Consider the following 13,713-nt stretch of genomic DNA (forward strand, 5'->3'; position numbering starts at 1 on the left):
CTAAGTAAGTTAGCCGGATTTGAATGTTGACGATTTGGCGTGATCTTGGATCGTTCGGTTCTCCGAAGCTCATCTGGGACTTGCTGTCATAGCAACAGATCCGTAAGAGTAAGCCTGCTCGGGAGCAGGTTTAGTTTATGTAAACAGGATTAGATCGCGGCCTCTCAGGTATGTCCGCTGCAGTTATATGAAAGCAACAGCGATATTTCTCCACTGTTTTACCATAAATAAATATGATCAATGTAACTAAATATAATGCAGCATTTGATGCTTTTATTGATTTCATACAGATACATACAGATCATTTTCGAAAAAAGGAAATGTATTATTAATCATTCTATTACATGTATTTGATTATTTCAGATGTAATTCATATTTTAGAGTAGTAATAGTAAATTACTTCGTGTAATCAAGATGAGAGACCACGGCTATAAAAGCGAAGGTGGATTTGGGAAGTCTGTCGCAGCCATGTCCTGTCCGTTTGTACGCGAGCAAGGAAAGTGCAAGATTGATAAGGAGAGTTTACAGAATTCAGCGTATATTGCGGGATAGACGGGATCCTTTAGCTCAGCGCGACGGTGTGCTCATAGAGAGATATCGATTCTCCCGTGAGGGTATTATTTTCTCTCTCTCTCTCTCTCTATAGATTATATATATATATCTCCCAACTTACTGTGCATGCTTCAGCCACCCCTTGCATGGGAACAGGTAAAAGTGATGGAGTGTTATGTCAAACTACACACAAAAAACCCACAATGTCAATAAATGTCACAGTACAAAAAGGGGTGTGACGAGGGGGTGCAGGACCACCACCTGTCTTTATTTGCTCTGCCCTTTTCTTGGTTGCTGTTATAAACAAACAGGTTATTTCAGTCTTATTTCATTATTTTTATTTTAGTCTCTGTTCCAGAGACTAAAAGCAATATAAGTGATAAATATTACCATTCTGTAGAATATTCCTGTATTTCACTTTTACTTGTTCCCATGTTCTAGTGGGTCCTGTTGTGGCTCTAATGTGAAAGAGGATATAATGTAATATAATATAATGTGGTATAATATAATATCACATGATATAATGTAATATCATGGATCACTTACGGGTTTAATTTGTCAGCAACTTTCTGCCAGCCCTCTCTCCTTGCTTTTGCAGCCTTTGCAGTGTTCTCCTGCGTGTTAATTAGACTCTGAAACTCCTGAAATCCCTCAATCAAGAGTTCTTGCTCTGCTGCCATAAAATACTGAGCGCGCTCCTTCGACATCTTCGCCGACCAATCACAGGGTTGCCGATCAATGTTTCTACTATCGATGCGTAGCCCCTTTTAAGCCACCCAGTGATCTCACATTACTTCATCCAGCTATACTAATCGTCAACAACAGGTGTGTTCGGAGAACCGGATTAGCGAGCTCAAAGTTAGCGCGATGATTTGATCTTGGATGTGTCATTTGATCTTGGATGTAGTAAGCGAGGTACGAAGAACAGGCCCCAGGTGTCATCCCCATGTCTTCCTGTGTTGTTGATCTTGTTCGCCCTTAAAAAACTTTGGTAGCCCTGGTAAAGAAAAGATGAAAATCACAAATGTGGTTAGTGGGGAAAAAACAACAACACAATTTCCCATCAATCCAAGAAGACATTACCATTTCATTTGTCATGGCGAGATCTGAAAATCTGAGAGATTCTGGAAAGCCAAAAAATAGATTTGATATCAAAGTAACATGAAATTCAGTGTATATGAATCTTGTATATATGCATATATTACAGCACAAGTTACCTGTGCAGAGACAGTGTTTTATCTTCTTCAAACTCATTGAGGAAATTAGAAATACAATCACGATTGTATTGAATGCGACTGCTCCATTTAAGACATATGCCAAGAGAAGAGAGTCCAGCTTGTCTACATATTCAAACAGCAGGAGACATTACGGAGTTTTCAACTTTGTTAAAGTATTGACTTCAAAGTGGGAGTAAGAACTTTTCTTAACTGTACTTACACCCAAAGTCCAGCTTGGTCCCGTTTCCAAAAAGCAAGTATCCACATGAGGCAACAGCACAGTAGTAGATCCCAACATGAGAAACATCCAGGTTCTTCATTGGCAGGCTGTACACACAGGTGTTCGTGTCTGTCTTTGGTTTCCTCTCACACTCATCATTCCTGCCTCCATGGCTGTAAATGAGTCCTGAATGAGACTCTTTAGAGTCTCTGAACCAGTAAACACTGTGTTCTTCATCACAGGTCCCAGTCTGTACTGTACAGTTCAGAGTCACAGAGCCTCCTGGTTGGATGGTCTTAGATGCAGACTGCTGAATTAAAGGCCGGCTGTTCAAAGCTGAACCTTTAACACTCACAGTGATTCCTTCTGCAAATTCAAAACTTACCGAAAAGCTACACACGCAGAAATAAGTAGCTGAGTCCGAAACCTGCAGATCTGTGATCGTCAAATGATTTTGAGCTTTTTCAGTAGACAGTGTGAAGCGTGGATTGTTCTCACATTCATCATAGAAAGTGCCATTTTTATCATACGAAAAGAAGCTAGAAATGAGCCTTGGCTTCTCTCCTAGTGTTTGCTTATACCAGTAAAACCTTGCCGCCACTTCACCTTCGTAGAAACACTGCAAAGTTACACTCTCCCTGACATTAGTGGATATAAACCCTTTGTCTTGATGAACAGATGAGGACTGATGACTCTTCTGAGCTTAAATGATAGAAGGAAAAAAACAAAGACAACTGATTTAGAAACACGTAGAAGAAACATCAGTGACCTTGATCTGTAAAAGATAAAAGTTACTGAGGAAAAAACACAACTCACCCATTTCCCCAAAGAACAAAAGCATCAAATAGAAAACAGATGGTGGCGATATCATCATGTTCAAATCCGTGACTTGAATGGAAAGAATCTTTCTGTTCATAGTCTCTTCAGGCGCAAGACTGTATTTGATTGGCTGATTTAAAGTCACACTGTATGCAAGGAAACAGCTTCACATTCACAGCATAGTGTCAAAACTTGGTGAGAGATACACATGGAGAACAAAGTGTGTGACCTGAGCGGCGCATAGTGCACGAAGGTTGCTAATGCTCTATGTAATCAAGAAGAGTTTCAATCCTCCTCTAGCATTAATCCCAGGGTTCGTACGCTTATTTCAGGGTCAAATTCAAGCACTTTTTAAGCAATTTCAAGGTCCCTTTTTAAGCTTTTCCAGCGCCCCCCCCCCAAAAAATTAAAAAGAATGCATGTTTCAATTTGCATCACCTCAGTAAGACCATGTGAAAAAACACCTTAGCTCCCCTTTTGTTAGGACATAGAAAAACGTGAAGTCCTAAATGATCACCTTTAAAGTGTTTGTGCTAATAACATCAAGTCAGACAGGCATTGAGAACAGCACTGACTGTTTAAGTAGTTTAATGTGTAGGTGGCGATAAACACATTTTGAATGAAAGCCGGGGAACTTTGGTAGCACAGAAACAAGTGGCTATTCTTTGTGACCATATGAATCACTCATATTACCATTATTTCACCCAAAGGCACAAAATTAATACTCAAAAAAGCTGCAGCAATACACACAAATATAAACAGTACTTGGTGACAACTTTGCTTTTAGCCGTTAACCCTCTGGGGTCCAGGGTATAATTGGCCGTTTTCAACTACTTTTGATTTGGCCTCTATATTTCGCCTTTAAAAACTGTTTATCTTGCCAATCTGTTATTTACTCATTTTGACATAATGTGTCAGCACAATTTATCTAGATTCATACAAAATTTAAAATACAAGTAGAAAGTGATATTTTTGACTGTAAAAACCACAAGCATGTTTAACTAATCATTTTCATAACTTGAAATGCAAATAGAAATTGGACATTTTTAAAAAAAAATATGAACAAGTTTTGCAAACAACAAAGTTATATGGTACTATTTACCTAAAAATGCAGCCAAGGCTCAGACGTTTTTTATATAACCATTCAAAACTATTTCAGAACAATCAGGTGCTCTTCGTCAAATAAGAAGGCACACAAATTATTTATGCAACACCAAAACATAGTTTGTGTCCACTATAACAGATGAGAACAGCACAGGGATCAATCCTGCAGGTCTGACAGCAGGTGTGTCACTCAGCGTTTACACTGCAATCTGCCTTTGGTGGCTTTTTTGCAGCAACTGTGACGTTCACTAGTAGAACTGACACACAAAACAAAACGACTACACTACACACTAACTACACAAGACAACACACTAACTTCAGACTCCAAACATGATAAACGTCACAAATCTCTCACGTATCAAAACTCTCTCTCTCTTTTTCGCTCACTCGCTCTCTCTCTTCCCTTTCTTCCCAACAACCAAATACCACATGTTGCCGTATCATTTTTTGATTGGCCGACATGGTACATTTTTCCACCAATAGGGAAGGAGTGTTTTTTCTTTTTTCACTCACAAGCAAAGCGTGTTTGCTAGCGCTCTCCATAAAAAAACGTTTTTACCGTTTCGTCCTGGAGTAAACGCCACTGTTTTATTCAGAAAAAAAAACCCCAAAACATCGGTTTTACGTGACCTATCCTGTCAACACAATTTAAAAACTGGTATATAGTTTGAAGTCCGCACGTTTGACCCAAGTTGAAATGGAGACTCTAGGTCCGTCGACCCCAGAGAGTTAATCAGAAAGCCTTAAGTTAGCTAGTTATGTATCGGGCTAATGTTTAAAGCTTTCACTTGAGTAAATTAACTCATATTACTGCTAAGTAATGTTAGCTAAGTTCACAGCATATTCCGTAATAGTGCTGCCATACTGCATCACACTCAGTGCATTTCAATCATTTCTCCAGCGAGTTTGATAGCTAGCAAAATAATAAAATTAAAAATAATTTAAAAAAAAAAAAGCATGTGTAACGTACGCGTACTGTAAAACTATTTACTAGGACTCACCTATCATGCGACTGGAGAACGCAAACACCGCCATTGTTGTTTTCCATCAAACACTCATTAAAACAGCAACCTACAGGTATGTAAGCGCACCCATCCCCGACTGTCCGAGGGAGGGGCGGGGTCACATATTGAAACAGACGCAAGGCAGCCCAGGCGGGGAAATTTTGCTTTTGCTTTTTGCGAATCATTTTATTTCTCTATCTGATAAGAAAACAATTCAATCAGATAGCTATTTATTGTGAATGAAATACAGTTACATTTTCAAGCACTTTTAAGCACCACATCTGAAATTCAAGCACTTTTCAAACCTTGAAAAGACGACATTAGAATTCAAGCATTTTCAAGGATTATAAGCACCCGTACGAACCCTGTAATGCTGACAGAACAAATGCGTACTGGGAGTTTTGTGGCATGTATTTCCATGGATGAGCAGTTCCTCTGCACATATAAAGCTGGCCTGGAAAACTAAAAAAAACAAAAACAAAAAACTTCAATCAATAAAAAGCAGTGTCCATTTTAAAGGTTTGAAGCATTTTGCTTGGTGAGATGATAAGAAATATGGTAAAAATAATGAGAAAGATTATAGAAGATTACAGTTCTAAACCACAATGTCAAAAATTCATAAAATTCATGCTCTCAAACTTTGTGTTTAGTAGATTTATGAAAACAGCTTTAAAAGGAAGTATAAAAATTTTTGTTAACTCTATTTTTACATATTTTTTAATAATTTCACTTTGGAAACGTAAACAAAAACATTAAACAAGTAAAAACAGAGCAGAACAAAACTGCTCGCCAGGCTTAATAGAATAAAATGCACATTCAATAGCTGATCACATAATATTGTATAATTTTAGTCTCATAAAAAAGATGAGTGTCCCCAACGCCAGTATAATCAGTGCCCAATGTAACCATGTAAAAAAAAAAAATGCTAAATTTGGCAAGGTTCTATTTTTACCTATGTAAAAATGCAGATTCTCTGCACACATAACTCACAGTAATTTATATTAGATTTTCTTAGTGTACAGACTGTGAACAGTTGATCTGGGCTCCTGCTGCTCTGACATATACTCCTCTTTGTGAATATACACAAGTGAATTTCACAAGATGTAAGCAGATGTTTCTTGACATGTCCTGGCTGATTTGTATCCTCTACACTGACACTTTTTATGCTGTCTTTTTTCTAGATAGTATAAAGTTGGTATAAGGGTAGAATTCAGTGAATGAATCTAAGCATCATCAGTTAAAACTCATATTAACCTTTGCTACACTTGATGTGATCTAACTCTGACCTCCAGTCCAGATTCAAAACTCTTACCTATGATAAAAGCAAAAACTGTTTTGTATTTGGTAGAGACTGATACAGAGCTTGCCTGCTCATATTATGAACAGACAAACAGAAAGCAAATGTTTTCAAGACATTGAAAGTATTAATATAGATAAGAAACACGTCCACTTCTATTGCTTTATACTTGAGTAGACACATTCAGCCTTGCTGTTGTTTCTCAGTCTTCTTGGTCTGTCAGCCTTGTGGTGCCTCAAAGCGGCATAATGGATGTTTTCTTCATTTTGAGCTACCTGATTATAAAATATCAAATGCAAAATTATTTAAAATTGCTCAAAATAAATAAAAATGAAAACAAACTGAGTCCAAAATGTTCCAGTTATGTTAATATTTTAATGTTAACCCCCCAAAAATTACCTGTGCGACTGCTGAAGAAACAGGAGAAACTCTTGAACGAGACTCTGAAGAAAAACAAATAAAATGTTCTTACTGTAAAGCTGTGTCAGTACTGAGTAGTTAATGTCAATAACAATAAAAGTTGCAGTACCTGCACATTTGAAGTTGCTTCTCTTGTGGGTCACATACAATAATAAAGCCATTAAAACACTTAGAAGTGTGGTGAATGCCAAAGCTCCACTCAAGAAATACACAAAGACACAACCGTTCCCCTCATCTGTGGACAGACACCTCGAAACATTATAGATCCTCTAGCTTGCTGCTATGTAAGATTGGAATATATAAACAAAACAGTTACTCACACTCCAGCTTGGTCCCGTTTCCAAACAGTATGTGTCCACATGAGGCAACAGCACAGTAGTAGGTCCCAGCATGAGACGTATTCAGGTTCTTCATTGGCAGGTTGTAGACACAAGTGTGTGTCTGTGTGTTGGGTTTCCTCTCACACTGATGATTCCTGCCTTCATGGGTGTAAATGATTCTTGGGAAAGATTCTTCAGAGTTTCTGAACCAGTAAACACTGTGTTCTTCATCACAGGTCCCAGTGTGTACTGTACAGTTCAGAGTCACAGAGCCTCCTGGTTGGATGGTCTCAGATGCTGACTGATACACTAAAGTTGGGATATTTGACCCTGAACCTTTTACATCAATGACAGTACCCTCTGCAAATGCAAACCTGTACCCATAGCTGCTTGCACAATAGTAAGTAGCAGAGTCTGAAATGTCCAGATTTTCTATCTTTAAGTCAATTTTTCCTTTTTCAGAATTCACTGTGAATCGTGGATCACTCTTGAATTCATCATTAAACATGGCGTGATTGTCCACTGTGATAATGCAAATGAGCTTTGATTCCTTTCCCAAATTAAACTTATACCAGTAAAACCTTGCCACATCGTTACCTTCATACAAACAGCGCAGAGTCACATCGTCCCCAGTATTAGCTGACACAAAATGTCTTTCTTGATGAAGAGACAAGGAGAATTTGAGGTCATTTGTGTGAACTGAAATAAAATGAAAGAACGTAAATGAACACTTGAGACACATGAAAGGACGGTAAAAGTTGCAGACTCCAGTTTAAAAAGAAACTCACCTGTTTCCCCCAAGAACAAACATGTCAGATAGAAGACAAACTGTGCAGATGTCATCGTGTTCAGACTCTGGTGCTGAATGAAAAGATTCTTCAACCTCACTTTGCTGTTCAAAGAAGACTGTGTTTGATTGGCCAACCACAAATGACACAGCATGTCCTATTTAGGGAACTTGATCACGTGTCAACTGACACCTATATGTTAAGCTCAGTGTCTGGACTGTTAGGAAACAACATAAATGACGGTAAAAGACTAGTTCGGTAAGGGAAGACCAATCTAGTCTTCCCTACTAATCTAAAACCCATGTTCTAGATGACCTTTGTTTCCATTATACCACCCTATTCCATGTTTTTTGCAGAATACTTTTAGTAAGTGTCATTTCCTTTTTGAAATATGGTGTTCAATACCGGCTGCTTTTCATAGTATAAACTTTTACCACATGACAAACAGCAGCTCCATGGTTTTTTGTTCAAAGACAATTTTTGTAGTTTACCTCTCTAGTCCAACACAGTCGATTTTTAATTAAACAATTAAGATGTCATTGAAGTTCAGGATTACAACTTCAGCGTTTAAATGAAGAGTTCAGAGGGTCAAAAATAATGGATTAATTGACTATCAAGCAGTTTCATGTCTGTCCCCTTGTTATATAATTCTAAATTAAGCAGCAAATTAAGCAAGCACGTGTTTGATTATGGCAAGCATCAAAGTAAACACTGAACATGGTAGCCCTCCCAGAGCTAAAGCAGAGATACAGTTACAACCAAAGCACACATAAGCTGCCAGTATACCCTCACGTCACTCACTGCTGCACCGTCATCACACATGCAGCCATTTCTCCCTACCATTAAGGTGCAAGAAGCCACTGCAGTTCATTAAATTTTTTATTTATACAGCACCAAATCACAGCAACAGTCGACTCAAGGTGCTTTATATTGTGAGTTAGACCACACAATACCCTCTATGAGCAAGCACTTTGGCAACACTGGGAAGGAAAACTCCCTTTTAACAGGAAGAAACCTAATCTTACAAGTAGAGTGTATGTTTCCTGAATCCAAACTGGAAGCTGGTTCCATGAAAGAGGGGCCTGAAAACTGAAGGCTCTGCCTCCTATTCTACCTTAAAATACTCTAGGAACAACAACTAAGCCTGCAGTGGGAGAGCGAAGTTCTCTAATAGGGTGATATGGTACTATGAGGTCATTAAGATGGGGCCTGATTATTTAAGACCTTGTATGTGAGGAGCAGGATTTTGAATTCAATTCTGGATTTAACAGGAAGCCAATGAATGGAAGCAAATATAGGAGAAATATGCTCTCATGTTAGCTTTTACATTTTGCCCAATGCCTTTGCAAGATTTTTTTGTTGCATTTTTTATGTTGCCTGGGGGTTTTTTGTTTTGTTTTTTAACCTTGAACCAGTATTTTTCACAGAGCACCTATGAAAGTAAAAACCTTACGTCCTGTAAAACCACAATACTTGCCACACTGAAAGAAAAAGAACAATGTACAGGGGTATGGAGGACCACAAGAGCCACGCGCATCGAAATAAAAAATTCTGTGCTTAATTTTAATAAACTGCATTTCAAAATCCTTTTTCGAATTCCACTTTAATAAAAACATTTTCGAATTGCACTTTAATAAACTGCATTTCAAAAAACATTTTCGAATTGCACTTTAATAAACTGCATTTCAAAAAACATTTTCGAATTCCACTTTAATAAACTGCATTTCAAAAACCTTTTTCGAATTCCACTTTAATAAAATCATTTTCGAATTGCACTTTAGTAAACTGCATTTCAAAAAACATTTTCGAATTCCACTTTAATAAACTGCATTTCAAAAAACATTTTCGAATTCCACTTTAATAAACTGCATTTCAAAAAACATTTTCGAATTCCACTTTAATAAACTGCATTTCAAAAACCTTTTTCGAATTCCACTTTAATAAAAACATTTTCGAATTGCACTTTAATAAACTGCATTTCAAAAAACATTTTCGAATTCCACTTTAATAAACTGCATTTCAAAAACCTTTTTCGAATTCCACTTTAATAAACTGCATTTCAAAAACCTTTTTCGAATTGCACTTTAATAAACTGCATTTCAAAATCCATTTCCCTTTCCTGTTCGCTCAGGGATTAACATGTGGATTAGCAGTTGGATTAGCAGTTGGATTAACAACTTCATTTTAAAAATCCTGCTGCTATTCAAATTAGCCACACCGTGGGATGTAAGGAGCTCTCTGATTGGTTGGTCAGACACAGGCTGTCTGCCAGCCTGGATTTTTCTAGCTCATAGCTTCGCCCTGCTACGAAGCGTGTGTGCTTGTACAAAGGCCGTTCAGCCTCGGTATTTACACTCGGCTCGACACGGATATGTGAAGAATGAAGGGAGCCTGCAGCGAAACGGAGAGCTAACCTCTGACTGAGTGCCCGTTTACTCAGTCTGACCACCTGTTGAAGGTAACGTGCTAACATGGCTAACGCTAGCATCACCCCACGTAGCCCGTTATTTTAAGGTCATTTTAGCTTATGAAAATTTTACGTCGCAGCTGTACGAGCTAGCTACGTGTTTTGTAAGCTGCTGTGCTCTTCACAAATAAAGCTGGAAGCAGCTCAGACTGTTAGAACCAGCACTGAGGCCTGTTACATTTATACAGTGTTAGAGCAATGGCTGCAACCTACAGCCTTTAAACTAGCGATTAAAATGCTGACAGTAAACTCGTCAGTCCAGATGTTACCACATTACTTTGTGATACTTAGAGTTAAAACAACTGAGACAGGCTGATTAAAATAACAGCTGTCAGTTCTCTCATTCCTTATGTCAAGACTGGAGATCACACTACTGATTTCAGTTCATTTAATATGTGAGTGCACAGATTCATTCTCAGCTAGACATAAATGATGATCAAAGGTTGTATATATGATGAATTCATCAAATCCCAGCCTCTAACACAGTGCGCTGAATCTTAGCTTTGGATGTCCAGTATATTCTAATCAGTGCAATTTAAGCATTCACTGAACCTACAATATCTACACCTGTGTGGCAAGTATGTGGTAAAGATACAGATAATGAAGTTTAATTATTAATACAATATACATCATGAGAAACGAAAGCTGAAATTGATTCAGTTTAGTACTTTTCTCTGTATGTTCTGTGATTATAAAGGCCTTAAATTCTGTGATATATACTGTAAATGATTTTCACAGAGGTCTTAAAGTACTTAAATCACTGCTGATAGTCTGGTTGTTTATATTTTCACGTTTTTGTGTCTGTAGGGCTGTTTGATGACGATTTGGACTCCTCTGGGAGATGAGGACACACCCACATCTGTTCCATACTGCAGCCATGGATGGTGTTACAGCTCTGAGTCAGCTTTGGGCCATCAGATGCACACACTGGAAAACCAGCGCCTGTACTTCATGCAGGAGAGATGACCTCAGTGATGATGGACTCTGCATCCTCTACTTTACCTCCTAATCTCTTTCTCTTTAACACACAATTAAAATCACTCCAAAAGAGTGTAAACTTACTGAGGAAGTCTCTAACTTGTACACATTTGTACTTTTACTTGTTTTATGAGTTATTTTTAAGAAGAGTAAAGTTATTCACATAAAGCTTTTATTCTTCTGTATTTATTCTTTTGTATCATGTACCACAGTCATACTGAACTTTACAGACCTGGTGAATTGGGGGGAAAAAAAGTCATATATATACATGAATGAATCATTCAGCTTCAGCAGTATTTCTATTCATCTTATGAATTCCAGTCTAATGTCAATTCACTGTTTGAGTTCAGTTTTGGTCTTAAACTCCAGAGAATACCACCTAGTTCAACAATCTTTTTATCTGATTATTTGCAAAACGGTTTTCTTCTGAGAGATGCTGCTAGAGCTGAAATTGAGCCCAAAGAAACAACAACAAAGTTTAGTTCCTCTGGATTTTCCATGGAAAATTGCTTTATCACTCACTCAGGTGACTTCTCCAGTGTCACGGATGAGTGATGAATGTATCTCCCACTGGAAACCATTGTGTCCAGTTAAAGTCAATCGACTTTTTTAAGGAGAGTTGTTAGATGCTGTGCTCATGAGGACAATGAGTTTTAACTTGGAGCACAATAAAAAGCTGCCATATTGGATCAACGAACAAAACACTTAATTGAGCAGAATTAAGTTAAAATGTAATATCCTCATATAATGACACATCACACATGACCCAGCATTGTTCTAAGAATGCAAACTTTCTTATTGGAAGTTTCCACAGCTGCCAGAAAGGGACAGATTTCTGTCTGGTCTTAATGTGTGGTCGTTGCTCTCTCGTTTTCTCTGGAATTGCTGCGCAGAGGATGTAACACCCATGATAAGCGCTGAGGTGTGTGTCCTTGTCAGGAATTAGCCATCCTCAGCTTCCAGGTTAAGAAAAGTGGAACCAGAAGATATTCAAATACATCTCTTCACAGCTGCTGATGAATTCTACAAAAAACAAAGTTTGTTAAAAACATTTGCAGGTGAATCACCACTGATTTATCAGTGACATCCATTTACTCAAAAATTACTGACAAGTGGATAACTAGAATATATAGTTTATAATTTCAACAATGTACTGTACAAAATGGAACTGTATATGACAAATGTGGTGTGGTGCTTGTGGAATTTTTAACAAGGGCCCTACAAAACTTTACAGTACTCATGCTGCCAAACTTCTGATGGCTAGGTGTGCAGTTCCTGCTTTAAATGCATTCACTTTTAAGATTAAGAAATCTAAGTGATAAGAGGCCAGAAATGTTTGAACTTGCTTATGAACCTACATCACTGAGGTCATCTCTCCTGCATGAAGTACAGGCGCTGGTTTTCCAGTGTGTGCATCTGATGGCCCAAAGCGGACTCAGAGCTGTAACACCATCCATGGCTGCAGTATGGAACAGATGTGGGTGTGTCCTCATCACCCAGAGGAGTCCAAATCGTCATCAAACAGCCCTACAGACACAAAAACGTGAAAATATAAACAACCAGACTATCAGCAGTGATTTAAGTACTTTAAGACCTCTGTGAAAATCATTTACAGTATATATCACAGAATTTAAGGCCTTTATAATCACAGAACATACAGAGAAAAGTACTAAACTGAATCAATTTCAGCTTTCGTTTCTCATGATGTATATTGTATTAATAATTAAACTTCATTATCTGTATCTTTACCACATACTTGCCACACAGGTGTAGATATTGTAGGTTCAGTGAATGCTTAAATTGCACTGATTAGAATATACTGGACATCCAAAGCTAAGATTCAGCGCACTGTGTTAGAGGCTGGGATTTGATGAATTCATCATATATACAACCTTTGATCATCATTTATGTCTAGCTGAGAATGAATCTGTGCACTCACATATTAAATGAACTGAAATCAGTAGTGTGATCTCCAGTCTTGACATAAGGAATGAGAGAACTGACAGCTGTTATTTTAATCAGCCTGTCTCAGTTGTTTTAACTCTAAGTATCACAAAGTAATGTGGTAACATCTGGACTGACGAGTTTACTGTCAGCATTTTAATCGCTAGTTTAAAGGCTGTAGGTTGCAGCCATTGCTCTAACACTGTATAAATGTAACAGGCCTCAGTGCTGGTTCTAACAGTCTGAGCTGCTTCCAGCTTTATTTGTGAAGAGCACAGCAGCTTACAAAACACGTAGCTAGCTCGTACAGCTGCGACGTAAAATTTTCATAAGCTAAAATGACCTTAAAATAACGGGCTACGTGGGGTGATGCTAGCGTTAGCCATGTTAGCACGTTACCTTCAACAGGTGGTCAGACTGAGTAAACGGGCACTCAGTCAGAGGTTAGCTCTCCGTTTCGCTGCAGGCTCCCTTCATTCTTCACATATCCGTGTCGAGCCGAGTGTAAATACCGAGGCTGAACGGCCTTTGTACAAGCACACACGCTTCGTAGCAGGGCGAAGCTATGAGCTAGAAAAATCCA

At 38.1% G+C, this 13,713-nt stretch overlaps 2 protein-coding genes and 1 long non-coding RNA gene across 3 annotated transcripts; all 3 read right to left on the bottom strand.

Moving 5' to 3' along the window:
* Positions 1 to 1,482: 1,482 nt before the first annotated feature.
* Positions 1,483 to 4,975, bottom strand: LOC109196222 (immunoglobulin kappa light chain). The gene is made up of 5 exons (XM_025905971.1): positions 4,914 to 4,975; positions 2,806 to 2,972; positions 1,770 to 2,691; positions 1,636 to 1,676; positions 1,483 to 1,549 (listed from the first exon to the last, which is right to left on the bottom strand). Exons 1-3 carry the CDS (start codon positions 4,958 to 4,960, stop codon positions 1,976 to 1,978), a joined length of 930 nt encoding a protein of 309 aa, XP_025761756.1. The 5' UTR covers positions 4,961 to 4,975; the 3' UTR covers positions 1,483 to 1,549; positions 1,636 to 1,676; positions 1,770 to 1,975.
* Positions 4,976 to 6,282: 1,307 nt separating this feature from the next.
* On the bottom strand, positions 6,283 to 8,020 carry LOC100696107 (uncharacterized). Its single transcript, XM_003450355.5, has 5 exons — positions 7,742 to 8,020; positions 6,954 to 7,652; positions 6,743 to 6,868; positions 6,613 to 6,656; positions 6,283 to 6,488 (listed from the first exon to the last, which is right to left on the bottom strand). Exons 1-5 carry the CDS (start codon positions 7,893 to 7,895, stop codon positions 6,369 to 6,371), a joined length of 1,143 nt encoding a protein of 380 aa, XP_003450403.2. The 5' UTR covers positions 7,896 to 8,020; the 3' UTR covers positions 6,283 to 6,368.
* A 4,017-nt stretch (positions 8,021 to 12,037) lies between these two features.
* Positions 12,038 to 12,603, bottom strand: LOC112846464 (uncharacterized). Its single transcript, XR_003219431.1, has 2 exons — positions 12,545 to 12,603; positions 12,038 to 12,209 (listed from the first exon to the last, which is right to left on the bottom strand). It is a non-coding gene; the product is annotated as an uncharacterized LOC112846464 (long non-coding RNA).
* Positions 12,604 to 13,713: the final 1,110 nt, after the last annotated feature.

The sequence above is a fragment of the Oreochromis niloticus genome, linkage group LG3, assembly GCF_001858045.2.
Source record: "Oreochromis niloticus isolate F11D_XX linkage group LG3, O_niloticus_UMD_NMBU, whole genome shotgun sequence".
NCBI lineage: Eukaryota > Metazoa > Chordata > Actinopteri > Cichliformes > Cichlidae > Oreochromis > Oreochromis niloticus.

What these genes read in the sequence shown, in the direction of transcription:
- LOC109196222 (XM_025905971.1), bottom strand. Translation starts at nt 4,960, where the DNA reads ATGGAAAACAACAATGGCGGTGTTTGCGTTCTCCAGTCGCATGATAG. An exon ending in GTTCTCCAGTCGCATGATAG is followed by an intron (nt 2,973 to 4,913) that starts GTGAGTCCTAGT and finishes GTGAATGTGAAG; the next exon opens with CTGTTTCCTTGCATACAGTG. An exon ending in TTTGTTCTTTGGGGAAATGG is followed by an intron (nt 2,692 to 2,805) that starts GTGAGTTGTGTT and finishes CTATCATTTAAG; the next exon opens with CTCAGAAGAGTCATCAGTCC.
- LOC100696107 (XM_003450355.5), bottom strand. Translation starts at nt 7,895, where the DNA reads ATGCTGTGTCATTTGTGGTTGGCCAATCAAACACAGTCTTCTTTGAAC. An exon ending in TTTGTTCTTGGGGGAAACAG is followed by an intron (nt 7,653 to 7,741) that starts GTGAGTTTCTTT and finishes ATTTTATTTCAG; the next exon opens with TTCACACAAATGACCTCAAA. An exon ending in TTTCTTCAGCAGTCGCACAG is followed by an intron (nt 6,489 to 6,612) that starts GTAATTTTTGGG and finishes TTTTATAATCAG; the next exon opens with GTAGCTCAAAATGAAGAAAA.